The 26,535-nt window shown below is 43.7% G+C and overlaps 1 protein-coding gene across 1 annotated transcript in view; it reads right to left on the bottom strand.

Moving 5' to 3' along the window:
• The window catches only part of LOC149460604 (uncharacterized), a 95,365-nt gene that overhangs the window by 55,292 nt on the left and 13,538 nt on the right, over nt 1-26,535 (bottom strand). Inside the window, 3 exon segments of the mRNA XM_089679455.1 lie at nt 4,893-6,706; nt 21,153-22,238; nt 25,264-25,411. Coding sequence (XP_089535581.1) covers nt 4,893-6,706; nt 21,153-22,238; nt 25,264-25,411 — 3,048 coding nt within the window.

The raw sequence follows: 26,535 nt of genomic DNA, 5'->3' as shown, positions 1-26,535 counted from the left end.
GCTTATTTATCTCACTGACACCAACAATGGGGCTTATTTATCTCACTGACACCAACAATGGGGCTTATTTTATCTCACTGACACCAACAATGGGGCTTATTTATCTCACTGACACCAACAATGGGGCTTATTTTATCTCACTGACACCAATGATGGATGTCAAGGAAATCATGCCCACTGAGACTGGCTAACTGGAGTGAGATCCTTGATTGGTGGAGAATGAATGAGGGTGGAGCTTTCTCTGAATTCTCATCTGCTGTATTTTTAACTGAAATTGTACCTTTCATAAATCATTGCACTAATATTGTGTAAAATAATAAAACTCATAAAACATCAGAACTACTAACAATTTATCCTCTAGTGTGTCTGCTGTTGTGAAGAAATATATATAATATTTGGGGGTTTTAAGTTATTTTAAGGTATAAATGGTCTTTAAAACATGTAAACAAAAAATTTAAAATGTCTCCTGGACTCCATGGACCCCTTCATTCCACACAGTCTCCAGGAACCGGGAAACCACAGAGAAACCAAGTGTCCCCCGACTTCCTCTCCAGGCTGGGATGTCCCCCTGGTTGGGTGCCCCCTACAGTAGAAGAAGCAGACTGCACCTGCCTACATCTTCTTTATGCTTTGTCTGATCAGGATGGCGGTCATTTCTCCCTGAACACGGAGCTCCCTAAACACGAGGTAAACGTGGTGCAGCATTGAGCCCCGTCCAGCTGTAGTGTAGACTTTGACAGGCTGCAGGCAGCGGGGCTGGACGCTGTACTTGTGCCTACCAGGTGTATTATAATGCCAGCATTGCACCCACAGGGGCTGGACCCCCCATGTACAAGGGGCCTAAGAGATACCATCAGCTGGTGTCCCATTCCATCAGACCCCTATAACTGGAAGAGGACATATTTGGGGGGATGTGTTGTAGAAGAACCCAGACCACGGTATTGTGTGATGAAATTATAATTCAACTTTATTAATCATATATATGTGACACTTTAACAGAAGAAAAGAGATAGATTGTTTACATTTCAAGGATCTATTTATACCATTTATATCATCTATGCTAAGAAACTCATTAACACAAGCCACACCCCTCATTAATACCAGCCCACTTATGTGACCCTCTAAACATCCAAATCCCTGTAAATTCCCAGAAAACACTTTCATGTTTTATCCATAACAAGCTGATTGAGTACAAGAGAACCCCGAGCCCTTCCTGCTCATTCCCACACAAGTCCATGTCACCATCTACAAGGTGAGAGGACCTGAAGGAGAACAAGACCATGACCACCAGGACCATCGCCTGACTGAAGCCATGCTCACATTTCTTTCTAATGCTGCTTCTATGGTCTACTCAGATACGGATTTGGCAGATGTACATTAGTAGAACCCTTTCACTTCGGCCAACGTAAGGTTTCCATCAGCAGCAGCACGGCCTTATAGCTACAGCACCCGGGGGTTGTCTACATTTGTTAGGCCAACTGTCAGATTTCTGGTGGAAGTGATTCAGCCGCACTGAAGGTCCTCCCCCCACCAGGTATACCGGGCTCAGCTGTCCCTCCTGCAAGCCCAAGACAGGCATGGTGGGTGTCAGCGATGAGAGCAGAAGGAGATCAGCAAACATCTGATCTCTGATCTCCCCTTCAGTGAATGGATGTTGGAGGTGGGAGATTATGTCATTTCTGGGTTCAGTGCTGTCATTCTCCAGTCACTATGGTTTGGGAAGGAGCTGATTAGGCATGATCTGTGCTTGACCATCTTTCTTGGGGTACAGAGGTGACATTGGGGGTCTAATAATGTTCTGATGTCTCTTTACAAAAGGACCTGTGACCAGAAATATGTATCACGGGGGGCTATCAACCCCCTATATGATAGAAGCCATGTTAGGTGAAAAAAGAGTTGAAAAAAATTAAAGCAACACTATAAAAATTTAAAAAATACAACACAAATCACACAACACATTTTATATATCATTGCACAAGCGAGAGTGAGAACAATCATTCTGAGGCCATCGTTCACGGGTAACTATCTGAACTGATAACCTATAAAAGCTCTTAAAGCGTCACCTTTGAACAATTTTTGGTTCTGGAGTTTGTCACCATTTCACAAGTACGCACAATTTGTAAAGTTTGACATGTTTGGTATCTATATACTTGATGACAACCCCATATTTTATATTTCACCAAACAAATTGGGTCATATATTGTGTTCTTTGTGCACTAACATTATCTTTTTTTACAGAAAATATGTATTTGATAAACAGCTGTGCTAATATTCTGTGACATGAAAAATGGCAACTACCGCCATTATATTCTCCAGAGTCTCTGCTTTCAGATAATAAAAGAAATGTTTGGGGTTTAACTAATCATATGGCCTGAAACGTGAATTTAACTTAAAAAAAAAGCAAAATAATCTCTGTCAGTGAAAGAAAATACAGCAATATATAACATTTCAAAATTAAAACTATGGTAGCAACTAATGGCTTAAGACGCAAACCCACCATATTACTCAACCAGGTTCCAACTAAACCCACCCAAAACATTGGATCCCACCTCCCCCCACCCAGGTTCCTGTTGGAACTCCTTTACCTTGTGTAGATATCTCCTTCTGAGATCCTCATGATCTAATATAAATGTACAACACTCTCTATCTGACACCAGTTTGTAGACTCCACCTTGGTCTGCCAAGAGATAGTCAGCTGCCATGCAGTTATGTGACAACACCTTAGGTGGTGGAGTCACTTCTGCTGTCAGCTCTACTATAACATCAATGGTGTCATTGGTTATCTGATCCATGACTCCAGTACTCCGGTTCATCTTACTTATCTTAGATTCCCCATCCTGTCTATGAAGGGCTCACTGCATAAAGCATCTCCAATCCAGAGAAAATGTTTCTTCTCATTGGAAGGCCAGGGGAGTATTGGGAGAAATTGAGGCTTTCCTTTACAAATATGGGGGGAGGGGCAACATAACCTCAAGTACAGCTATGGGTGGAATTGAAGGGAAGACATTTTAGGGTGCTCCTTCCACACAAGAAGTAAATGTTATCTGGAAGGACTAGGAATCCATTGGACCAATGGGGATTAAACATTCTGCAATTACATTGAGAAACCATGAAATGTTACTGGCCTGTGATTGGCTCTCCTATTGTTAGTGAAGTAAGTGAGAATCCCCTTGTCAGTGTCATTAATGGAAAGAAACCACGTGAAATGTTTCTTCCAAATCCAAAAAGGTGACCCCCTTGGGTAAGTACCCATCCTAATATTCCTGATATGAGTTTGTAGTCCCTGCTACTATGGGAAACATGTGGGCAATCATTTACACCTTTTACAGCAGGACAGTAAATATCAGAACACAATTCAAACAGAAGACCAACAGCAGGAAGTCTGCTAACTGAATGTGTAATGCAATCTGTCATTAGCATTCCCAGAGTTCCCTCTGCAACATAGTTGTATCAGCTGTTGGTCCTGTCTGTAGATCTGTTATTTCCCCACCTTCTGTAACAGGGTGACAACCCTGATCATTCTGCAGGAACATTACACAGCAGCGTTGTCACCCTGTATAGGGAAGTCTTAGATAGATTATAAGTAAGACACACAAGTAAAGTCCAACTTCAGCTAACGCTTCTACAGCAGTTACAGCAACAGGATTTCTATAAGGTTCAACCCCCCATATGAATGGAAGATGACAGTTGTAAGCACCCCCAGCAGTGTTATATGGTGTTTTCTACCCCCCCAACTTTAATTTTTGCCAAATAGCTTGGCCTTCTACAGGAAGCAGAAAAAACAGATCTACTGGGAGGGTCAACAGGTAATAAAAATGTTATGAGGGGAGACTTGGAAAAACATAAAACGTTTATGCTAATGACAGATTGCACCGTTTATGTAATTATTGATTTTGCCCATTGTTACACTTTAGTGTCGATGTCTTAGCATTTCCAGGAATAATTAGTGCTCTTTGCACACTTTGCCCCAAAAAGGGATCCGTTCATTCAGAGTCATTAAGGTGAACCCCAATAAGAGGAATTTCAGTCTCCCAGAAGAAGTGGTAGGAATATGACCGCACACTTAGCACTTTGTAAGTTCAGATCTCTTGCAGTTGTACCGTGTGAATAGTTTATGGAGATGAGAAATAGCTGGACAGAAAAAAAAAAGATAACAAGAACATCCAATCTTCACCTGATAGAATCCCTTTTGAGAAAACCAGATGAAACATAAGTGGCCAGCTGGGATTAGGTGATACTGTTGAATATGTCCCCTAAAACAGCATTAACTCCTTGTTGGAAGGCCTACACCAGCTTAAGAAGTTACTCTCTAACCAGAGACCTCTATCTGGCTGGTATCTCAGCTACAGACCTGCCTGCAAAGCTGTCATCCATGAGAGGAGATGGAACATGGAAAGGAGGCATTGATCATGGGAGAGGAGGTGGAACATGTAATGGGAGGTGTGGACAAGGTGGGCTTAGCTTGAACCCTCAAGCCTAGCTTATGATGTATCAGTTCTCAAAAGAACCTGGAATGGACTCTCCTAATGAGGTTTCAGAGGCTTGGCAAGAAGCCATTGGACCCCATCCTAGACTCTGGTACTGAGACATTGTTGGTCATATTCTGGCAATGAAGAAAACACATGGGAACATAGCTCAGTTAGTGAATGATGAAAAAGCATTACATGTTCAGTCAATGCTCCATAAAAAAGGATAAAGATGAGAATGATGAGGAATACAGTTCAGTCATTGCTGCTTGTCTGAAGAAATGTCCAAAGGTAAAATATTCACAGGCCTTCTAGGTGTGTTCCTGATGGACATAAGCACTAAACCCAATGAATCCGATCATTAGAGTCCTGTTTGTTCAAAGTTTTTTTTTTTTAAGTAGCATCATGTCTTCCCTAGTTTGTGGGAAGACATTGGGCCTGTGAGCCTAATGGGACAGCTGTGACTTCTTTAATATTGCCCCTTCTTCTGGAGTTTCCTCTATGCAGCTCAAGCTTGTGAATCCTCTGGTGATAGATTAGCCCGGCCTTACCTGTAAAAGCTTTGTCACATTCTGAACATTAATATGGCTTCTCTCCAGTGTGAACCCTCTCATGTATGACAAGGTTTCCCCTCTGTTTAAAAGTTTTATCACATTCAAAACACTGATATGGCATCTCTCCAGTGTGGACCCTCTGGTGTGCTATGAGAACTGACTTCTGTCTAAAAGTTTTATCACATTCAGAACACTGATGTGGTTTCTCTCCAGTGTGAATCCTCTGGTGTATGATAAGATCTGACTTCCGTGTAAAAGCTTTGTCACATTCAGAACACTGATATGACTTCTCTCCAGTGTGAACCCTCTGGTGTATGATAAGATTTGACTTCTGTGTAAAAGCTTTGTCACATTCAGAACACTGATATGACTTCTCTCCAGTGTGACTCCTCTGGTGTGTGTTAAGAATTGACTTCTGTGTAAAAGTTTTGTCACATTCAGAACACTGATATGACTTCTCTCCAGTGTGACTCCTCTGGTGTGTGTTAAGAATTGACTTCTGTGTAAAAGTTTTGTCACATTCAGAACACTGATATGACTTCTCTCCAGTGTGAATCCTCAGGTGTATGATAAGATCTGACTTATGTGCAAAAGCTTTGTCACACTCAGAACACTGATATGACTTCTCTCCAGTGTGAATCCTCTGGTGTGTGGTAAGATCTGACTTCTGTGTAAAAGCTTTGTCACATTCAGAACACTGATATGACTTCTCTCCAGTGTGAATCCTCTGGTGTGTGATAAGATATGACTTCTGTGTAAAAGCTTTGCCACATTCAGAACACTGATATGACTTCTCTCCAGTGTGAATCCTCTGGTGTGTGGTAAGATTTGACTTCTGTGTAAAAGCTTTGTCACATTCAGAACACTGATATGACTTCTCTCCAGTGTGAATCCTCTGGTGTATGATAAGATATGACTTCTGTGTAAAAGCTTTGTCACATTCAGAACACTGATATGACTTCTCTCCAGTGTGACTCCTCTGGTGTGTGTTAAGAATTGACTTCTGTGTAAAAGTTTTGTCACATTCAGAACACTGATATGACTTCTCTCCAGTGTGAATCCTCAGGTGTATGATAAGATCTGACTTATGTGCAAAAGCTTTGTCACACTCAGAACACTGATATGACTTCTCTCCAGTGTGAATCCTCTGGTGTGTGGTAAGATCTGACTTCTGTGTAAAAGCTTTGTCACATTCAGAACACTGATATGACTTCTCTCCAGTGTGAATCCTCTGGTGTGTGATAAGATATGACTTCTGTGTAAAAGCTTTGCCACATTCAGAACACTGATATGACTTCTCTCCAGTGTGAATCCTCTGGTGTGTGGTAAGATTTGACTTCTGTGTAAAAGCTTTGTCACATTCAGAACACTGATATGACTTCTCTCCAGTGTGAACCCTCTGGTGTATGATAAGCTTTTTCTTGGTTAAAAAAGCTTTGTCACATTCAGAACACTGATATGGCTTCTCTCCAGTGTGAATCCTCTGGTGTGTGTTAAGACTTGACTTATGTGCAAAAGCTTTGTCACATTCAGAACACTGATATGACTTCTCTCCAGTGTGAACCCTCTGGTGTATGATAAGCTTATTCTTGGTTAAAAAAGCTTTGTCACATTCAGAACATTGATATGGCTTCTCTCCAGTGTGACTCCTCTGGTGTATGATAAGCTGTGACTTCCATGTAAAAGCTTTGTCACATTCAGAACACTGATATGGCTTCTCTCCAGTGTGACCCTTCTGGTGTGTGATATGTTTTGCCTCCATTGTAAAATCTTTGTCACGTTCCAAACAAGAAATCGCTTGAAATGATTCCTCTTATGTATACATGGGTTGGACTTTACTGTAAAGCAATTGTCACTTCCAGAACACTGAAATGACTTTTCTCATGTTGTCCTCTGAGGTTGGATCAGTGTTGAAGAGGACCCAAAGCACTTATGTCACATTCAATTTTTCGTCAAGCCGCCCGAGGAAGTAAACGTAGCCGTATGTCGACTATGTGGCCAGAAAGTCAAGCGTGGCCAGGGGGCCCATGTTGGGACTACAGCGTTGCGTCAGCATATGCAGCGTCGCCATTCGGTGGCCTGGGAAAACCGTGATAAAGATACGGCGGTTCTGCCTGCCCCAGCCCCCGGTCCATCACCCGCTCCGTTACTTGCTCCGTCACCCGACGTCAATCGCCCTCTATCAGCCAGTCAAGGCTCCAACACCTCTGCTGAGGGGAGTTGTCACTCGTTGGCATCTTCCGCTCGTTCAGATGCTCCTTCTCCTGCTACTCCTCTTCACGGATTCCGTCAGCAGTCTTTCTTGGAATCCGTTTCCAAGAGACAACAGTTTGCGAGCACGCACCCGACGGTGCAAAAGCTGAACGTCCTCCTGTCCAAGTTGCTGGTGCTGCAGTCCCTCCCTTTCCAAGTGGTGGACTCAGCACCTTTCCGAGAAATGATGGCTTGTGCCGCGCCGCGGTGGAGAGTGCCAAGCCGGCATTTCTTCACCAAAAAGGCAGTGCCAGCCCTGCATTCACATGTAGAAGAGATGGTGGGCCAGTCTTTGAGCATGTCGGTCTCTGCCAAAGTGCACGGCAGCGCCGACGTGTGGAGCTGTAACTACCGTCAGGGACAGTACATGTCATTTACGGCCCACTGGGTGAACGTGGTGCCGGCACAGCCGCACCAGCAACTTGGACAGGTCACGCCGCTTTTGCCTCCACGTTTGCACGTCCTTGGTCCAGCAAAGATGTCCGCCTCTACCACCTCTTCTTCCGCCGTGTCCTCAGCCGCCACCCCCGTGCCAAGTCCCATTACCCGACCGTCATATCACATGTGCAGGGCGCAACGGTGTCACGCTGTGCTGCACCTGGTATGCCTTGGCGAACGTAGTCACACAGGGGAGGAACTTCTGAGTGTAATGAACAGAGAAATCGACAGATGGCTGTCTCCGCGCAAACTGAAAATCGAAACCATGTTGACCGACAACGGAAAGAACATGGTGTCTGCTCTGCGTCAAGGAAGGTTGTGCCATGCGCCATGCATGGCTCACGTGTTCAATCTGGTTGTCAAGCGGTTCCTAAAATCCACCATCCCACTGCAAGACATCCTTAAAATGTCACGTAAACTTTGCATGCATTTCAGCCATTCCTACACCGCAAAGCACACCCTCCTTGAGCTGCAGCGGCAGAACGGAATTCCACAGCATCGCCTGATCTGCGACGTTGCAACAAGGTGGAATTCAACCCTACACATGTTAGACCGCCTTTACGAGCAGCGAAAGGCCATCACCGATTTCCTGATGTTACAAGCGGATAAAGGTACTCCCCTGTGTAACTTAGATGTCAGCCATTGGCAGCTCATGCGTGACACCTGCCGCTTGCTCAGGCCCTTTGAGGAGGCCACGCTATTCGTGAGTCGGCAGGACTATGGGATGAACGACGTCATTCCTCTGTTGCACGTCCTGGAACAAATGCTGTTAACAATGGCTGGTCAGGGTGCGGTAGACGTGGCGCACAGATCTCAACGCCACATGACCCCTGTGGGGGCAGGACAGGAAGAAGAGGAGGAGGTAGAGGAGGACATTTGTGCTCAGGAATTATTGAGTGAAATGGGTGGTTTTTCCACTCAGCGGACAGGAGTGGAGGAGCAGGAGCATCTGGTAGAGGAGGAGGAGGAGGAGACAGAGGACCCAGACGCACCGTGGCAGTATGCTGTGGAGATGGAGGCAGGGAGTCCCTCGCATTCCTTGGCACAAATGGCCCATAGCATGCTCGGTTGCTTGCGTAGCGACAGCCGAATAATAACCATCAGACAGAGGGATGACTTTTGGCTGTCCACCTTGTTGGACCCTCGCTACCGTTCAAAAATGGTGGCCTTTTTCACACCTGCTGAGAGGGAGGCCAAAATAACGTACTATAAAAACCACCTATGTAGTCAGTTGGTCTCTGCCTTTCTGCGCCAACGTCCATCCTCAGACACTGTGGGCCCTGTGCGCTCGCGTTCCGCTGCCATGGCAGCAGGGGAGGGGTGGGGTGGTAGGAGCAGTGGCAGCTCCACCAGCAGCGGCTGCCTCAGTCTGCAGTCGATGATGAGTAGCTTTCTTCACCAGCGCAGTGAGGAAACTACTAACCAGCCGCAGCAGCAGCAGCATCAGGTGGACCTGGAGCAGGACCTCAAACAACAGGCTTGGGCCTACTTGGACAGCACCCTGCCAACCGAGGTAGACAATCCCCTTGACTACTGGGCAACGAAACTTGACCTTTGGCCCCAACTAGCTGAATTTGCCCTTGAAAGGCTGTCATGCCCGGCCAGTAGCGTGGCATCGGAGCGCGTGTTTAGTGCGGCAGGAGGTATTGTAACTCCGCGGAGGACACGACTGTCCACCCAAAGTGTGGAGAGACTCACGTTTGTGAAAATGAATCAGGCGTGGATTAGTCTGGATTTCAAACCACCAGTTCCTGACACAACTGACTAAATCCGCCATGAATCATGCCCCAAACATGCTATTATTTTTAACATAGGCCTCTGTATGGCCTTCAATTTAAGCTGCTTATGCTTCGCCACTCTGCCATGGGCCCCTGTACCGCCTCCTCTTGCTGCTGCCAGGTCCAGAGTGTGTCATGGGTCCCTGTACGGCCTCCCATTGCTGCTGTCTCCATCGCCACACTCTGCCATGTGCCACTTTCAGGTCTCCTCACACTGCTGGTGGGTTCCATTTTGTCATAGGGTGCTGTATGGCCTCCCATTGCTGCTGCCAGGCCCGTAATCTGCCATGGGCCCCCGTACCAACTCCTCATGCTGCTGCCAGGCCCGTAATCTGTCATGGGCCCCTGTACCGCCTCCTCTTGCTGCTGCCAGGTCCAGAGTGTGTCATGGGTCCCTGTATGGCCTCCCATTGCTGCTGTCTCCATCGCCACACTCTGCCATGTGCCACTTTCAGGTCTCCTCATGCTGCTGCCAGGCCCGTAATCTGTCATGGGCCCCTGTACCGCCTCCTCATGCTGCTGCCAGGTCCAGAGTGTGTCATGGGTCCCTGTACGGCCTCCCATTGCTGCTGTCTCCATCGCCACACTCTGCCATGTGCCACTTTCAGGTCTCCTCACACTGCTGGTGGGTTCCATTTTGTCATAGGGTGCTGTATGGCCTCCCATTGCTGCTGCCAGGCCCCTAATCTGCCATGGGCCCCCGTACCGCCTCCTCATGCTGCTGCCAGGCCTGTAATCTGTCATGGGCCCCTGTACCGCCTCCTCATGCTGCTGCCAGGTCCAGAGTGTGTCATGGGTCCCTGTACGGCCTCCCATTGCTGCTGTCTCCATCACCACACTCTGCCATGTGCCACTTTCAGGTCTCCTCACACTGCTGGTGGGTTCCATTTTGTCATAGGGTGCTGGCAGATTACGGGCCTCCCATTGCTGCTGCCAGGCCCGTAATCTGCCATGGGCCCTGAAGGGAAATGTATGTCTTTTAGGTCTGTCATTTTGTTTTCCCCACTCCATTTTGTACTAACATGTTGATTAATTGTTTTGTATTATAACCAGAATGAGTTAATGAAAATATGCTATGTCAGTTATTTATTACAGAACTATACTCACAAAATTCTTCTATCTTTTATCTTAGCTTAGCCTTGGTAGAGACGGTGAAAGTATCCAATTATTTCTTTGTATTAACAAGCACCTGTTTCTGTTATGATACAATTAAATGTCAAATATTTCTGTTCCATGAGAGAATAATTGTTTGTTACTTATAACTAATTAAAATGCCTGAGAAAGATCATGTTCACAGCCTTGAAAAGTATCTAGCGAGATTCTATTGTATGTAGCAGATAAGTTTTTATGTAATATTATAGACATTCCTTAAATTTTGCTTCTCATCATTATTCAGGATTGACGTAAATGCTTGTATTCTCACTTGCACGTTATATTGTACTATAAAAGAGAGCTTTCGTTGTGGAATAAATTAGAAGTTTTTTGGTTACTGACAAGACGGTCTCATGTGTGATTACTTGTAACCAATGCTTCTCCAGGCCTGAGGAGACAGAATGAGTGACAGAGAACTTAGACCAGGGGTCTAAAGGGTCAACAGAACCAACAGTTTTGGGGGCTCGTCCGGGATATCGGCATCACCCGCTCAGTGACCATCCACTTGTCCGGTAAGTAGAATTATTTTCTATATAACCTGTACAAGTTGGATATAAGGAAACTGGGAGGCTCTGATTAGTCCGATATCCATTTAAGCCAATATGTGTTCAGGGAACACAACACTCCGGGAGTGTTAGAAATAGTCTCAGGGAGACTAAGAAATCTCAGGGAGATTGCCAATAAAGTGCTCTGGGAGCAGAACACTCCGGGAGTGTTAGAAAAATAGTCTCAGGGAGACTAAGCAATCTCAGGGAGATTGCCTATAGTCACTCATTCTGTGTCTAAAGTTTATTATTTTCCACATATAGAAGTATAAGATTATTTGTTTTGTGTGAGTAGTAAGTCTGGGTGGTAAGATAAACAAAATCTGTCTGTCTGTCCGGCTGTCCGTGGGCTCTGACTTAACTCTCGATCTCTGAACTGTGACAGGAGTATTCCGGGAATACTTCATTGAGTCTCCGGGAGACTCAGATAAGGAAAGGTGATTTATGTAGACGGGGTCTACATTTGAAATATCTAGACAGGGTCTAGGTTAATTACAGAGTCTTAACTAGTCTGTTGGGGGTAATCAATTTTCTTTTCTTTGCTTCTACTATCAAATGCATAGAGTAATAAGATAATTTGTTTATGCAAATAAGTGAACCTGGTTGGTAAGTGAACGGGTCAAAGTTATTGAAATAGAGTCAATATTTAAGTTCTTATTGTCTATCTTTTGTTGAGAGTGATAAGTGGTTATGTGTCACTAGACCCGTTGCGTACTGTCAGCTCCGTACTGTCAGAATATATCCCTCCTTCTCCAAAGAGGACGTGAATTTTTCTTTGCAGCACAGCAGCAAATCCAATCCACAGCCTCATCCCCTGTCCCAGTCCAGGACGCTGTGGAAGATCAATCTGAACCCCCACCCAAGGAATTCCTGATTCCACACAGGGAATTTTTTTTCTGCTGAAGGATTAAAAGAGATATCAGGGTCCCTATTAGTAGACTTGGCAAATAAAGCAGGAATAGATAAAATTTTCAGTCCTGGAAGGGCAGGTAGAACCAAACACAGTCCAAGCAATATCAATTTCTCACTGTAGGAGACACATTAATAATTAAATGTTTAGAAATAGAGGACATTGACTGTGTTACAAAATATTGTTCTGTTGGTGTTTGACATTCTTTTTTTTACAGCCATACCGTCTGATGCTGAATGTTTTTCAGTAATTAATTTAGCAAATGCATTTTTTTAGCGTCCTTGTTGATGCAGAGACACAGCCCATTTTTGTTTTCTGTTTAATGCCTCAGGGTTTTTTGTAGATTTTTCTGTAGTCTACACAACTGTTCTCCAGGGCACTCTGAGGGGGTGGACACCGGACTATGGGTCAGTCCTGCTGCAGTACGCAGATGTCATCTGCCTCTGCAGTCTCACTAAGGGGGCCGGCCTGAGGGATGGGGAGAGTTTGTTGAAATGTTTCTTTGAAAGTGAATAAGAAAAAAACTACAATGGTGTAAAACAAGTGTTAAATATCTGGGTTTTGTGTTTACAAAAGGAGGAAAGGAAAGTCAGTCCAAAGAGAGCTGTGGCTCTCCTGAAACTTGCCCGCCCACAAACCAAGAAAGACATGCTCACCTTTCTTGGAGCCATTGGTTACTGCCGCCAGTGGATACCTGACTGTTCCTATTATGATAAGTCACAACCCAGCAAATGTCAGAAATTGTTAAGTGGTCAGATGACATGGTTGATGCATATGTGTATTTGAAAAATGCAATGGTAACTGCCCCAGGCCTTAGCCTTCCTGATTATGTAAAAATGTTTCATGTGTATGCAAGGGACAATTGTAAGACCATGGCTGGTGTACTCGCCCAGGAGCATGGAGGCAGACTTTGCCCTGTAGCTTTTTTCTCAAAAATGGTGCCAGTTCAGGTCCAAGGCATGCCTGCGTGTCTCAAAGTGTTGGCATTTTACATTATGACTGTGGAGATGTCTATGTCATTCACCTTAGGACACCCCATGATATTGCACACTACACATAATGTAGTTATTTTATTAAGAAACATACACACTCAGCACATGTACTCCAAACAACTCAGCGGATATGAGGTTATCTTGATGAGCAACCCCATGTTGCATATCAAGTATAACAACTCAGGTCCAGCAATGATTCTAAATGCACTGTTGGGTCTCAAATTGTCAAACGATCTAGGACCCGAGGCTCATGACTTCCTCAAATCCATTGAGGCTAATATTTCATCCAGACTAGATTTATTAAAGATTCCAATCCCAAATGCTGATGTTGTTTTCATAGATTTCTCCTGCACTAGGCCAAATGACAAATCCTTTTCAATCAGCCCAGGCTGCTGAATTGATTGTTTTCACTAAAGCATGTGAACTGTACAAAGATCAGTCTGTCACTATTTACACGGATTCTAATATGCCTATGGAACAGTGTATGACCATGGTGTATTATGGTTTCTCAGAGGCTACATAGGAGCTGATGGGAAAAGGATTGCCCATTCCCAACTAGTAGCCAATTTGCTCAAGGCTCTCACACTTCCTAAGGAACTTGCTGTCATACACTGCAGAGCACATACCAAAGGGGACGATGATATAACAAAAGGTAACGCTCTAGCAGATTATGAAGCAAAAAAGGTAGCTCAATAATAATTTGTTTTACTGCAGATACCCACTTTGTGCCCCATCCTCCCAGATGATTCCCAATTGATCACAACTTTGTAGTAGTCAGCTTTCACAAAGGAGCTCAAAGACTGGTGCTACCCTATTTTACAGAAGAATCCAAGGACTGGATTAATCTGCAAAGAGGGGAACCATGCATCCCACGGTGCACACCCTGATATACATTGCACAATACCATGGGATAGGATATATAGGATGGAAGGCAACCCTAAAACAACTCCAAAAAGATTTTTATATCACAGGAATGGCCAAGTTAGAATAAGATTATGTGAAAAGATGCATCACATGTAACCCAAACAACCCAAATAAAGCCATGCATCAATACCTGCCTTACCCCACAACACTTTTTACACATCTTCAAATTGACTTTACACACATACCCCAACAACAGGGAGGACAACAACCAGCTTGTGTGGTCACAGATGTGTTTTCCCGATGGCAAGAAATGTATCCCACAAAAAGAGAACGATGTTATCCGCAGGTTTCCGTTTTTTTACAGGAAAATACCCACCCATTCCAGGCCGGAGATCGTATTGTGGTGAAACAGCTGACGAGAAACAAGAAACAGCAGGATTTCGTCTATGGACCAGAAACTACGGTTGTAGCAGTAACTAGAACAGCAATTCTCACTGAACATAGTTCCATCTGGATCCATGCTTCCAGAGCGAAGCTGGTCGAGAAAGGCCCAGGACCAGACCCAAGAAGCAAGCAAGGAGGTACTAACGGGGGCAGAAAGCCCTGACCTTGAACAGGACAATCAAGGAAAGAGGGTACTAACGGGGGTAGAAAACCCTGACCCTGAAGAAGATGAACTGCTTCCCCAATTTTGGACCATGGTTCTGCCACTTTCTCCTGATTATACTGATTTTGTTGGCACCTAGCCATGGTGAAGTGGTGATAATACAGGACTCAGGCCACACCATATTGTGGTATAATTCATCAAATACTGAGGTTGCTACCTTTATTATTGATTACTGCCAAAGTGTACAATGTTCCCATAACTCCCACTTACTCTGGTTGTATAATATGTATCATACTGCACATGCTGTTAGCCATGTATATATAGATACCATAGGGGTACCAAGAGGGGTTCCAGACGAATTTAAGGCCAAAAACCAAGCAGCAACTGGATTTGAGTCTATGTTTTTCATTGTTACCGTAAATAAGAACATTGATGGATAAATTATATTTATTACAAATCAATAAAGATTTGTTAATTATACTAGGGATGCCCTAAAGGGAACTGCTGAACAATTAGAAGCCATTTCACAGATGACACTCCAGAACAGGATAGCCCTAGATATGATTCTAGCTGAGAAGAGTGGTACATGAAAATACATAGACATGGTAGACATTTGTTGCATTTATATCCTAAACAACACAGGCCCAAATGGCAAAGTCACATTAGCCATAAAGAAACTTGAAGACTTGTCTATAGAGTTTAAGAAGAACTCAGGCATTGATAACCCTTGGGACCAGTACTTTGGATGGTTTACTAGTTAGAAACAAGCATTAGTGCAATTTTTCATTATTATAGTTATTATCATGGTAATTATAGGTTTAGTTGTATGTTGTGTAATTTTTTGTTTCTGTAAAATGCTCAGTAAAGGCATTGAAAATGCCTCTATGCTCTCTATAAGTCTTGAACACACACGATTATTTGATAAAAAGCCCAATGACTATTCTGTTTATGTTGCGAAACACAAAGAGAGGAAGAAAGGTAGCCCAGTTATTTGACGGATGGGGGCGGCCCTTATGCCACCTGGGATTCCAAGGATGCTAGCATCGCCATACCCATTGTATGTAGCCAGAGAGTTGCCAAACCTCTGATGACGTCAAGGTAACTGTGGATTAAAGTAATAAAATCACCCAATTAGAAATAGTTGATTTTAAGAGGGGATTGAAGGGAAATGTATGTCTTTTAGGTCTGTCATTTTGTTTTCCCCACTCCATTTTGTACTAACATGTTGATTAATTGTTTTGTATTATAACCAGAATGAGTTAATGAAAATATGCTATGTCAGTTATTTATTACAGAACTATACTCACAAAATTCTTCTATCTTTTATCTTAGCTTAGCCTTGGTAGAGACGGTGAAAGTATTCAATTATTTCTTTGTATTAACAAGCACCTGTTTCTGTTATGATACAATTAAATGTCAAATATTTCTGTTCCATGAGAAAATAATTGTTTGTTACTTATAACTAATTAAAATGCCTGAGAAAGATCATGTTCACAGCCTTGAAAAGTATCTAGCGAGATTCTATTGTATGTAGCAGATAAGTTTTTATGTAATATTATAGACATTCCTTAAATTTTGCTTCTCATCATTATTCAGGATTGACGTAAATGCTTGTATTCTCACTTGCACGTTATATTGTACTATAAAAGAGAGCTTTCGTTGTGGAATAAATTAGAAGTTTTTGGTTACTGACAAGACGGTGTCATGTGTGATTACTTGTAACCAATGCTTCTCCAGGCCTGAGGAGACAGAACGAGTGACAGAGAACTTAGACCAGGGGTCTAAAGGGTCAACAGAACCAACAACACCTAATAAGACTACAGGGTTATCTCCTTTTGAAATATTAATGGGAAGACCGTTCCCCACTCCTTGGGCTAGACAGCCACTTATGTTAGAAAGAGGGGACCTTGACCTGGTACAACAAGAATATGTGAGAAAATTGATTCAGGCTTTACATCAGATTGAAATGTTGCTCGCACCTCTCCTTTATCTTTTCAGGAACCAACACACCTTTTCCAAGTGGTCCGCCAACTCGCTAAAGACAAGAAGCAAGGCTACTCTTTTGGACCGCCTACTACGGTGATAGCAGTTACCAGAAGAGCTGTTCTGGTGGAGAATTCTCAGTCCTGGATCCATGCTAGTCGAGTGAAGAAGGTGAACCAAACACCTGAGAAACACAAGATGGAAAAAGGAGGTGAAGTACAAGTGGAAAATCCTCAAAGAGAGGGTGAAGTCAGTGAAAAAGACCCTGAAGATGACATTCCTTACTGCCGCTCATGGTGCTTTGAAGCTCTGGGTCCTATTGGGCACACTGACTGCTCTTTTTCCTGCCAGTATGGATCCTAACTAACTGTATTTATCACCCTGAGGACTTGGGCCTAATAAAAGGTATTTGTGGTCAAGGACTAGATTTAAATGAGACCCAGATAACCAAAAGTGAAAGAAAGTCAAAAAGAAGTTTTGAAGAGAACAATCCTTTTTCAGGAAAATATTGATGATGCAGTTTAAATCTGCTTATGCTCAAAAGTCAGGTTCTGATAAATGTTGGATCTGTAGTAAGTTACATCCGAGCACATAGGAAATTCCTCTTCTGGCCGCTCCAGTCAAAATATTTTTGTTAATAACAGGGAATGTAAGTATTGGTTTGACCAATATTACTTCTAATGCCACCATATCTTTTCCAACTCTGGGAGTCACTCAACTCCCTGATTGGTGTTTTAGACTGGGGAATACTTCCCACAAGGGAAAGGGAATGTGCTCTCAGTCCATATTAAATATATCTGATCCTGGAAGGAGGGATGGAACTTCTGTGAAACTCTGACAAGTAAATGGTAGAGCCCTGAATGAAAGTTTAGAAGGGATACAAGACAATGTGGGGAAAACTATGTTTGGAAAACTTCTTTTTTATTTTACACTTGTGGTCACCCCTGAATTTCATTCTGCAATACAAAAATTGTCGATCTCCTTGGGAAACATTACCTATATCTGTTGTGGTAAGATCTGTTACCCTTGGATACCGAGTAATGTCCAGGGCTGGTGCTATGTAGCCCAATTAGTGCCAATCATGGCAGCTATAGACCAGAAGGAACACCAGGTAAAAGCCAGTACATACCCAAAACACCAACTAACTCTGAGACAGAGAAGGGAAACCAAACAAGAAAAGGTAGATCTATTCTCTACAGGCGATAAGGTTTGGTCATGGTTCCCTACCTACACGGGATGGGGAATAACACTCATGAACAAAATAAATAATGACACAAACATTATTGATGATGTACTGGAGAGGAACTCTAAGGACATGGGGTTGCTAAATACTGAGACCAGAGCTATTAGAGAACAGCTGGAGATGCAAGAATTAGCTATTGAAAGCATGAGTGCTGCTCTGACAGGTCTGTGTGAGATGACAGAGGATTCTGAATGTTGTACTTGGATATATAATACCACAATGACTGTTCCAGATTATTATGAAATAATAAAGCAACACAGGGAACAGGTAGATGGTTTAATGGAAGAAGCTAGAGCTATAGGAAAAGATGGATGGACTCCTTTTGATTGGCTAGGATCAGGATTTGGTTCCGTCTTTTCATGGATGAAAGGTATCGCTGTAAGAATAGTCATGATATTGTTTTCTGTTTTATTTTTATATCCATGTTTTAAATGCTTATTATATTGCATTGCTAGAGCTACCAAGCCGCAAAATACAAATGAAGGTTATCTGGCTATGTACAAAAAGATGAATGAGGTAAAGAATTGAGAACATGTTCATGATCTAAGAGGGGATTGAAAGGATCTAGAGAACCTCCATTGTGTTGATGTACGCCATTTTAAGTATTAAGTTAGGTTTTTGCAGATATATTAGAAGTTTAATGGAACTGTTTTAGTTTGCTGAAGGATGTACCAACAAAAGATAACATGACCCTGAAGTTTTCTTTGCCCGGCTATTTCTCAGAAAGCTAGCAAAAACAGTTTATACCAAGAAATGTATATGTCATGTTTCATGTAGTCAGCTCATGATGGAAACTTACAAATTACAGTTTTAGAACTCTCCCCCCCCCCTTATTATTTCTGTATCCTATATAATCTTAGTAATGTCTAATAAACTTTGAACATCTCTGAACATTAGCTGCCGTTATTTCCGTGTTCAAGGGGTGTTCCCAGAATTCTGCTGATAGACCAGGAATCTCTCCACAGACCGGGGGTCTCTGAGGGGATAAAGAAAATCATCCTTTCACTTACCTGACCTAAATCCAACAGAACACCTCTAGGATATCATGTTTTGGTCCATCCGAAGCCACCAGGTTGCAACCAAACCGGATATCGTATGTACTCTCCAGCGCCTCAGGATATGCACAGCCAAAAGGGAAGCCAAGGGAACCAGGACAGCGACAACCAAAGGAAATGCTTCAGGGGTGCAGCCCTCCTCAGACGGGGAGATCAGCCACTAGATAGAGAATAAACAGGTGCGCACACACCTTGTGCATTATCCAAGGATTATTGAAAGGAGTGAAAAATAAAAACAGACTCACAGATGAAGCATGTATCTAAAAATCATTTGCATAATGACGATGGCCACAACGGCAAGCAAGGTGTTCCAAGTGTCAGTGCGGTCAAGTGTCAGTGCGGTCAAATGGCTGACGCGTTTCGGGGATGAATCCCTTTCCTCAGAGCTCCTGACCAGCCTCTGATGCAGATGTGTAGTGGATGGATGATGGGAGTCTTGCTGGTGATATCTTATTAGGAGCCTCCCCCGATGTTGTCAGGCATGAATACAAGCACATGGGGGCCATACAGACTACTGAGGACCATTCGGAGTTGCTGCAATGACATTTCAGCACAATGGTATGACAGGCGGTGCCACCTGTGAGACTCGGCATGTGAAGGTAAAATTGCCGCACTGTGAAGCTAAGCATGGAGGTCACAGCAATGTGTACTCACCCAATCAGCTGCATTCTTCATTTAGAGGTAGGTGATCAGGGGGCGGGTCTGTGACATCATCATCTTCTAAGTGCCTCCCATCTGACCGTGCCCATTACTCTCCATGGCATGCCGAGCAGAACTTGGTTTTCATGTGTCTGCGTTGGGCTGATTTGTGGTCACCATGGATTGAATTATTAGGTGTAAACCAGGCAGATGGCTTGTTCTGGGGACTGTCAGTGATCACATGTCCTGTTATATGGATTCAATATCCATCGTCTGACATCCTAACAGGAGTTCTGTCATTTTTCAGGATGTCAGGAAAAACATGTCCTCCGTCAGTAAATGTTCATGTTGTGTCAGTAATAAAAGTCACGGAGGGTTGGGAACCCTGCAAGGGGGGCAGAGATATGTGACTGCCTAGTCCAGCCTTTCTCAGCCAGGGTTCCTCCAAAGGGTTCTAGGGCTTCCTTGTCACTTCATTGGGCTGTATATGGAAGTGTCACTGACCAGCCATTTCTGGATACACAGCTTTGTCATCATTGCACACACACAGGATTTTTTTCTGTTCAATACATTTTTTATTCTAATTTCACTTTTAACAAGATTGCAGAAAAAAAATCAGTAAATGGTAAAAGAAGGAATCCGATTGGTCAGGAAGTTCCCTTGTCTGGAATGTGGGGGCGGAGTCATTATTATTGGTGTACAATACAATACACAACGTGTTCCATTATTATAACAAAGTATTGTAGAAAAGATCCCAACATGTGACATGGCTGAATGAATGCTGGTCATAGTAGTTCATCTATTCTCTAAGTGGGGTGGTATCTATTGGGCCAATCCCTTTTACAAACCACACATAATATCGCCCTTCAAAGTGAAAACAGAAACAATTTGCACAAAATCAAAGAGTAGAAATATTTTCCGGTGGATCCCCTCTACCCAGACCCCATATGTAGACATAGAACAACAAGCTGTGTTCCTTCTCGTGCCGCACTCCTCCAACCACCCAAACCCACACGGAAGCAAAGGGAAATAATGAGAGGAAAGTTCCCCCCTAGTTTGGGGCGGAGTTCTCTTTCCCTCCTGTTGGGGGATGGGAGAAGGATGGACTGAAGACAGAGAGACGCTTCGGGGTCACCACTGTTCTGTAGAGCCTTGAAATGAAGGACATCAACTTCAGAAGTTCTTGTTGTCTGTGTAAAGTTCCCCGATAACGAGATCTGGGCTCTCCCGGCTTCTAGCTCTGTAACCCGCTAAATCATTATCAGGAAACGCAACTCCGACACCCAAGAAGGGCTGAAGTTGTGTCCTTCATTTCCAGGATCTACTGACCACTCTGCACCCCGACATTTACTGCACTTCATCCATGTCTTTGGGGGCCTCTCATCTCCTTATCATCTTTTCCTTCCATGATGAAGATCAGCCATGGAGTATATCTGAGGTGTATATCAGGGTGTGCTTCTTCCCCACATGAGAGCTGGGATGTCCAGCAACATTCATCTAGAAGACATTTCCCACACTCAAGGCACTAATACACCTCCAGGGTTGTGTGGGACCCCTGATGTACAGGAAGACAGGACTTCAGTGAGGAACAATTCCCTCAGTCAGGACAGGAAAATGGCTTCTTCCTGTGTGAAATCTCTGATGTCTGGAAAGATTGGACTTATTTGAAAAACATTTTCCACACTCAGGACAGGAATATGGCTTCTCCCCCATGTGAGATCTCTGATGTCTGGAAAGATTGGACTTGTCTGAAAAACATTTCCCGCACTCAGGACAGGAATACGGCTTCTCCCCCGTGTGAGATGTTTGATGTGTGTAAAGACTGGACTTCACTGAAAAACATTTCTCACACTCAGGACAAGAATACGGCTTCTCACCTGTGTGAGACCTTTCATGTTTGACAAGATCTGATTTTTGTGCAAAACATTTCCCGCACTCAGGACAGGAATATGGCTTCTCCCCCGTGTGAGATCTCTGATGTGTGTAAAGATGGGACTTCTTTGAAAAACATTTTCTGCAATCAGGACAGGAATATAACTTCTCTCCCGTGTGAGTTCTCTGATGTGTGTAAAGATTGGACTTGTCTGAAAAACATTTCCCGCACTCACGACAGGAATACGGCTTCTCCCCCGTGTGAGATCTCTGATGTGTGTAAAGATCGGACTTCTGTGAAAAACATTTCCCGCACTCAGGACAGGAATACGGCTTCTCCCCTGTGTGAGATCTCTGATGTCTGTAAAGATCGGAGTTCTGCAAAAAACATTTCCTGCACGCAGAACAGGAATACGGCTTCTCCCCCATGTGAGATCTCTGATGTCTGTAAAGATGGGACTTCTGCAAAAAACATTTCCCGCACTTAGGGCAGGAATACGGCTTCTCCCCCGTATGAGATCTCTGATGTTTGTAAAAATGGGACTTCCTTAAAAAACATTTCCCGCACTCAGGACAGGAATACGGCTTCTCCCCTGTGTGAGTTTTTTTATGCACATTAAGACCAGATTTAGATTGGAAACATTTCCCGCACTCAGTACAGGAGAAGCTCTTCCCTGTTGGAAGGCCGGCCTGGTCCCGCACAGTCTGAGGTTCCTCAGGATACGAGGAATCCGATGGTCCATCTACACTGGGTGGTGCCAGATGGACATTGGAGGGAGCCGGGTTTTCTCCTGGACTATACTGTGTGATGTCCTCATCTTCTACTTTCCAGTCTGGAGACAAAGTGAGACAATCCTCGGAGCTTTTCCTCATCTCCCGGCCATGGACTAAAATACAAAGACAAAGAGGATTACTAGACAGAAGCTGATTGGTTCCCCCAAACCAGGACTCCGCCCACATCAGGCAGCTTGGTCTCTGAGGAGATTACAAATCCACCCTCAAGGGAACTAGGAAATGGCTCCTCTGATCTCCTACCAGGTCATTTCTTTATTCATGGACCTTAGTCAGAGAGTGAGGAAACAACCAGAACTGTCTTTTATAGGAGGGACAGTGATGAGGGGATTATAGGACGAGGGTCCCCACCCCCTCTATCACTCATCGCCATCTTCCCAACACAAGAAGTACTGCACTTCCTTATTTAGTCCATGATTTAGTCATGAAGAACAGCGGGGCTGAGCCCCACCAGAGGTCAGAGAGTGAGGATGGGGGGAGAACAACCAAGATGAAGACTGGACTGATCCTGAAGACCACCATCATTGGGGTATTGACTCCTCTCTCATTATCACTTTCTCATTACTGATCACTTTCCCCTCCTTCCTGCCCCGGCCAATTTTCAGCTCTCAGCACTCTCATACTTTGAATGACAATTACTCGGTCATGCAATGCTGTACCCATATTACATTTCTATCATTTTTATCAAGCAAACTGAGCTTACTTTTTGGTGGTATTTGATCACCACTTGTGTTTTTTTAGATATAAACAAAAAAAGAATAAAAATTTTGCAAACAAAATTCATTTTTCTGTTTCTGCTATAAAAATTTGCAAATAAGTAATTTTTCTTCATACATTTGACCAAAATCTATACTGCTCCATTTCTTTGGTAAAATAACCCAAATCAGTGTATATTATATAGTCTGTGAGAAAGTTATAGAGTCTACATACTATGGTACCGATCACTGAAAACTGACCCATCCTGATGTACCGACATCATTTCCTGAGGCCCTTAAAATGCCAGGAATAGTACAAATCCCCCCAAATGTCAGGAGAGTGCAAATCCCCCCAAATGTCAGGACGGTACAGATATCTGCCAAATGTCAGGTTAGTACAGATATCCCCCAAATGTCAGGACGGTACAAATCCCCCCCAAATGTCAGGACGGTACAGATATCCCCCAAATGTCAGGACGGTACAAACCACCCAAATGTCAGGACGGTACAAACCACCCAAATGTCAGGACGGTACAAATCCCCCCAAATGTCAGGAGAGCGCAAATCCCCCCAAATGTCAGGACGGTACAAATCCCCCCAATGTCAGGACGGCACAATCCCCCCAATTATCAGGACGGCACAAATCCCCCCCAATTGTCAGGACGGTACAAATCCCCCCCAAATGTCAGGACGGTACAAATCCCCCCCAATGTCAGGACGGTACAAATATCCCCCCAATTGTCAGGACGCCACAAATCCCTCCCAAATGTCAGGATGGTACAAATACCCCCCCAATTGTCAGGATGGTACAAATACCCCCCCAAATGTCAGGACGGTACAAATCCCTCCCAAATGTCAGGACGGTACAAATCCCCCAAATGTCAGGACGGTACAAATCCCCCAAATGTCAGGACGGTACAAATCCCCCAAATGTCAGGACGGTACAAATACCCCCAAATGTTAGGACGGTACAAATCCCCCCAAATGTCAGGACGGTACAAATCCCCCAAATGTCAGGACGGTACAGATACCCCTGTAAGGAAAAATGTCTTATAAACTGGCATCCATTGTGTTTAATGCCTCCATTGTAGATGTGTGAACAAGTTCGTTTTGTGTTTATATGTCACTTGTACAAATGTTTGTTTCATGAATTCAGTTCCCATTCTGTAGATGGAACTGCCTTATATGGTGGTCTTCAGTCATTTGTGGTCATTATATTTCTTGATAAGAGTGCAATATATCATTGGTCATTACAATACATCGTTGGTCATTACAATATTTCGTTGGTCATTACAATATATCGTCGGTCATTACAATATTTCGTTGGTCATTACAATATATCGTTGGTCATTACAAATATATCGTTGGTCATTGCAATATTTCGTTGGTCATTACAATATTTCGTTGGTCATTACAATATTTCGTTGGTCATTACAATATATCGTTGGTCATTACAAATATATCGTTGGTCATTGCAATATTTCGTTGGTCATTACAATATTTCGTTGGTCATTGCAATATTTCATTGGTCATTCCAATATATCGTTGATCATTACAATATTTCGTTGGTCATTGCAATATTTCGTTGGTCATTACAATATTTCGTTGGTCATTGCAATATTTCATTGGTCATTGCAATATTTCGTTGGTCATTACAATATTTCGTTGGTCATTACAATATTTCGTTGGTCATTACAATATTTCGTTGGTCATTACAATATTTCGTTGGTCATTACAATATATCGTTGGTCGTTACAAATATATCGTTGGTCATTGCAATATTTCGTTGGTCATTACAATATTTCGTTGGTCATTACAATATTTCGTTGGTCATTACAATATTTTGTTGGTCATTACAATATTTCGTTGGTCATTCTGCATTTGTAAAACCTGCTCGCACGCATTAAACGTTCAGAGATTTAGTTTGCACACTTCGGTGTCCGGAGCTTTATTTCTCCTGAGCTCAGAGGGCAGAAATTACCAAAGACATTTAAAGGGCTACAGACATAGGTTGAATCCTTGCAATCTGGTGTCAGAAGTCGGGATTAAAGGCGAGGCTGGTCAGGTAAGCTGAGCTATTTTGTCTTAGTTTTGCCGGATCAAATCCCCTTTAAAGACCCCGGGACAGCAGCCAAAGTTTCCATGTGAGATTGTTGGATCTCACGGAGAGTCCTTGAGGTGGGTCCTCAAAGGAAATTCAGAGGTTTTGGAAGCCTCTGGGGGAAATTGCCTCGGCAGATGTATTGTGAATTCACAGGAGTCCTCGGCTATTTCTGCCATTTTAGAAGTAGAAGTGCCTATTTGCTGTGTGTTATGGAACTGCTATGTAGTATTTGTGTTTCTTCAGAACAGGTTTATTACAAGGATTTGTACTTTTAGGGGTTAAACTCCTGAACTGTGGAGAAGGCTTTGCAGACATGACAACCTCTCCGCTTCAGGGAATAAGTACTGATATTGTAATCATTTATTGCTTTGTCTAACAGCTGTTTCCTCTTCCAGTATGGGAAAGATCCAAAGTAAGGGATCTCTGCCAAAAATTCCAAGGCCTCCGCGTAAAGTGTTAAGTGATATTGCTGAGAAAAAGAAAGAAAGACAAGAGAATCCGGAATTGTCTAGGCTAACGTGTAAAGAATATGTGATCAGAGTATCACCGTGGGATGATTACTATGTGGTTCCTTTCACAGACAGTATTGCAGAATGGTCCCTGGATATGAAAAGCAGTGGTCCCTTTCCTAGAGATGGGTCTAATGATAAGATTCATATGGACATGATAAGGGGACTGTGTTTAGGAGATAAGACATCTTTTTCTTGGTTTTTAACTTGCCCGAGCTGGGACTATAAATACATGAAATCTGCGGGTATTCACTGGCTCAGATATGAGTCTGGTTACTCTCCGGAGCCCAGGAATTTTAATCTCCACTTTTTAACCCCCAGCATCTGCCCCGCCAACTTCTACTCAAGTATATCCAGCATTACCAAAGACAGAGGATGAGGATTTCAGATAGACCACTACAGCCTCCCATAGAACAAGCAGTGGAGATACAGAGTCCAGATAGTACAGTATGGGAGGAGGAGGGAGGGAGGGGCTGTAGGAGGAAGAGAGGAAGGAGAAAGATCAGATGGCAGTCCAAGGAAGAGAGGAAGGAGACAGATCAGATGGCGGTCCCGAGGAAGAGGAAGGAGACAGATCAGATGGCGGTCCCGAGGAAGAGAGGAAGGAGACAGATCAGATGGCAGTCCCAAGGAAGAGGAAGGAGACAGATCAGATGGCAGCCCCGAGGAAGAGGAAGGAGACAGATCAGATGGCAGTCCCAAGTGGCAAATTACCAGAACTACACACAGATCAGATGGCGGTCTCGAGAAAGAGAGGAAGAAGACAGATCAGATGGCAGTCCCGAGTGGCAAATTACCAGAACTACACACAGATCAGATGGCAGTCCCAAGGAAAAGAGGAAGGAGACAGATCAGATGGCAGTCCCAAGGAAGGAGACAGATCAGATGGCGGTCTCAAGAAAGAGAGGAAGAAGACAGATCAGATGGCAGTCCCAAGGAAGAGAGGAAGGAGACAGATCAGATGGTAGTCCCAAGGAAGAGAGGAAGGAGACAGATCAGATGGCGGTCCTGAGGAAGAGAGGAAGGAGACAGATCAGATGGCGGTCCTGAGGAAGAGAGGAAGGAGACAGATCAGATGGCAGCC

The sequence above is a fragment of the Staurois parvus genome, unplaced genomic scaffold (assembly GCF_062004578.1).
Source record: "Staurois parvus isolate SC_StPar_1 unplaced genomic scaffold, SC_StPar_1.0 ptg000224l, whole genome shotgun sequence".
In the NCBI taxonomy this organism is placed as follows: Eukaryota; Metazoa; Chordata; class Amphibia; order Anura; family Ranidae; genus Staurois; species Staurois parvus.
Note: the sequence above shows the minus strand (reverse complement) of the source record. Positions and strands in the feature narration are given on the sequence as shown.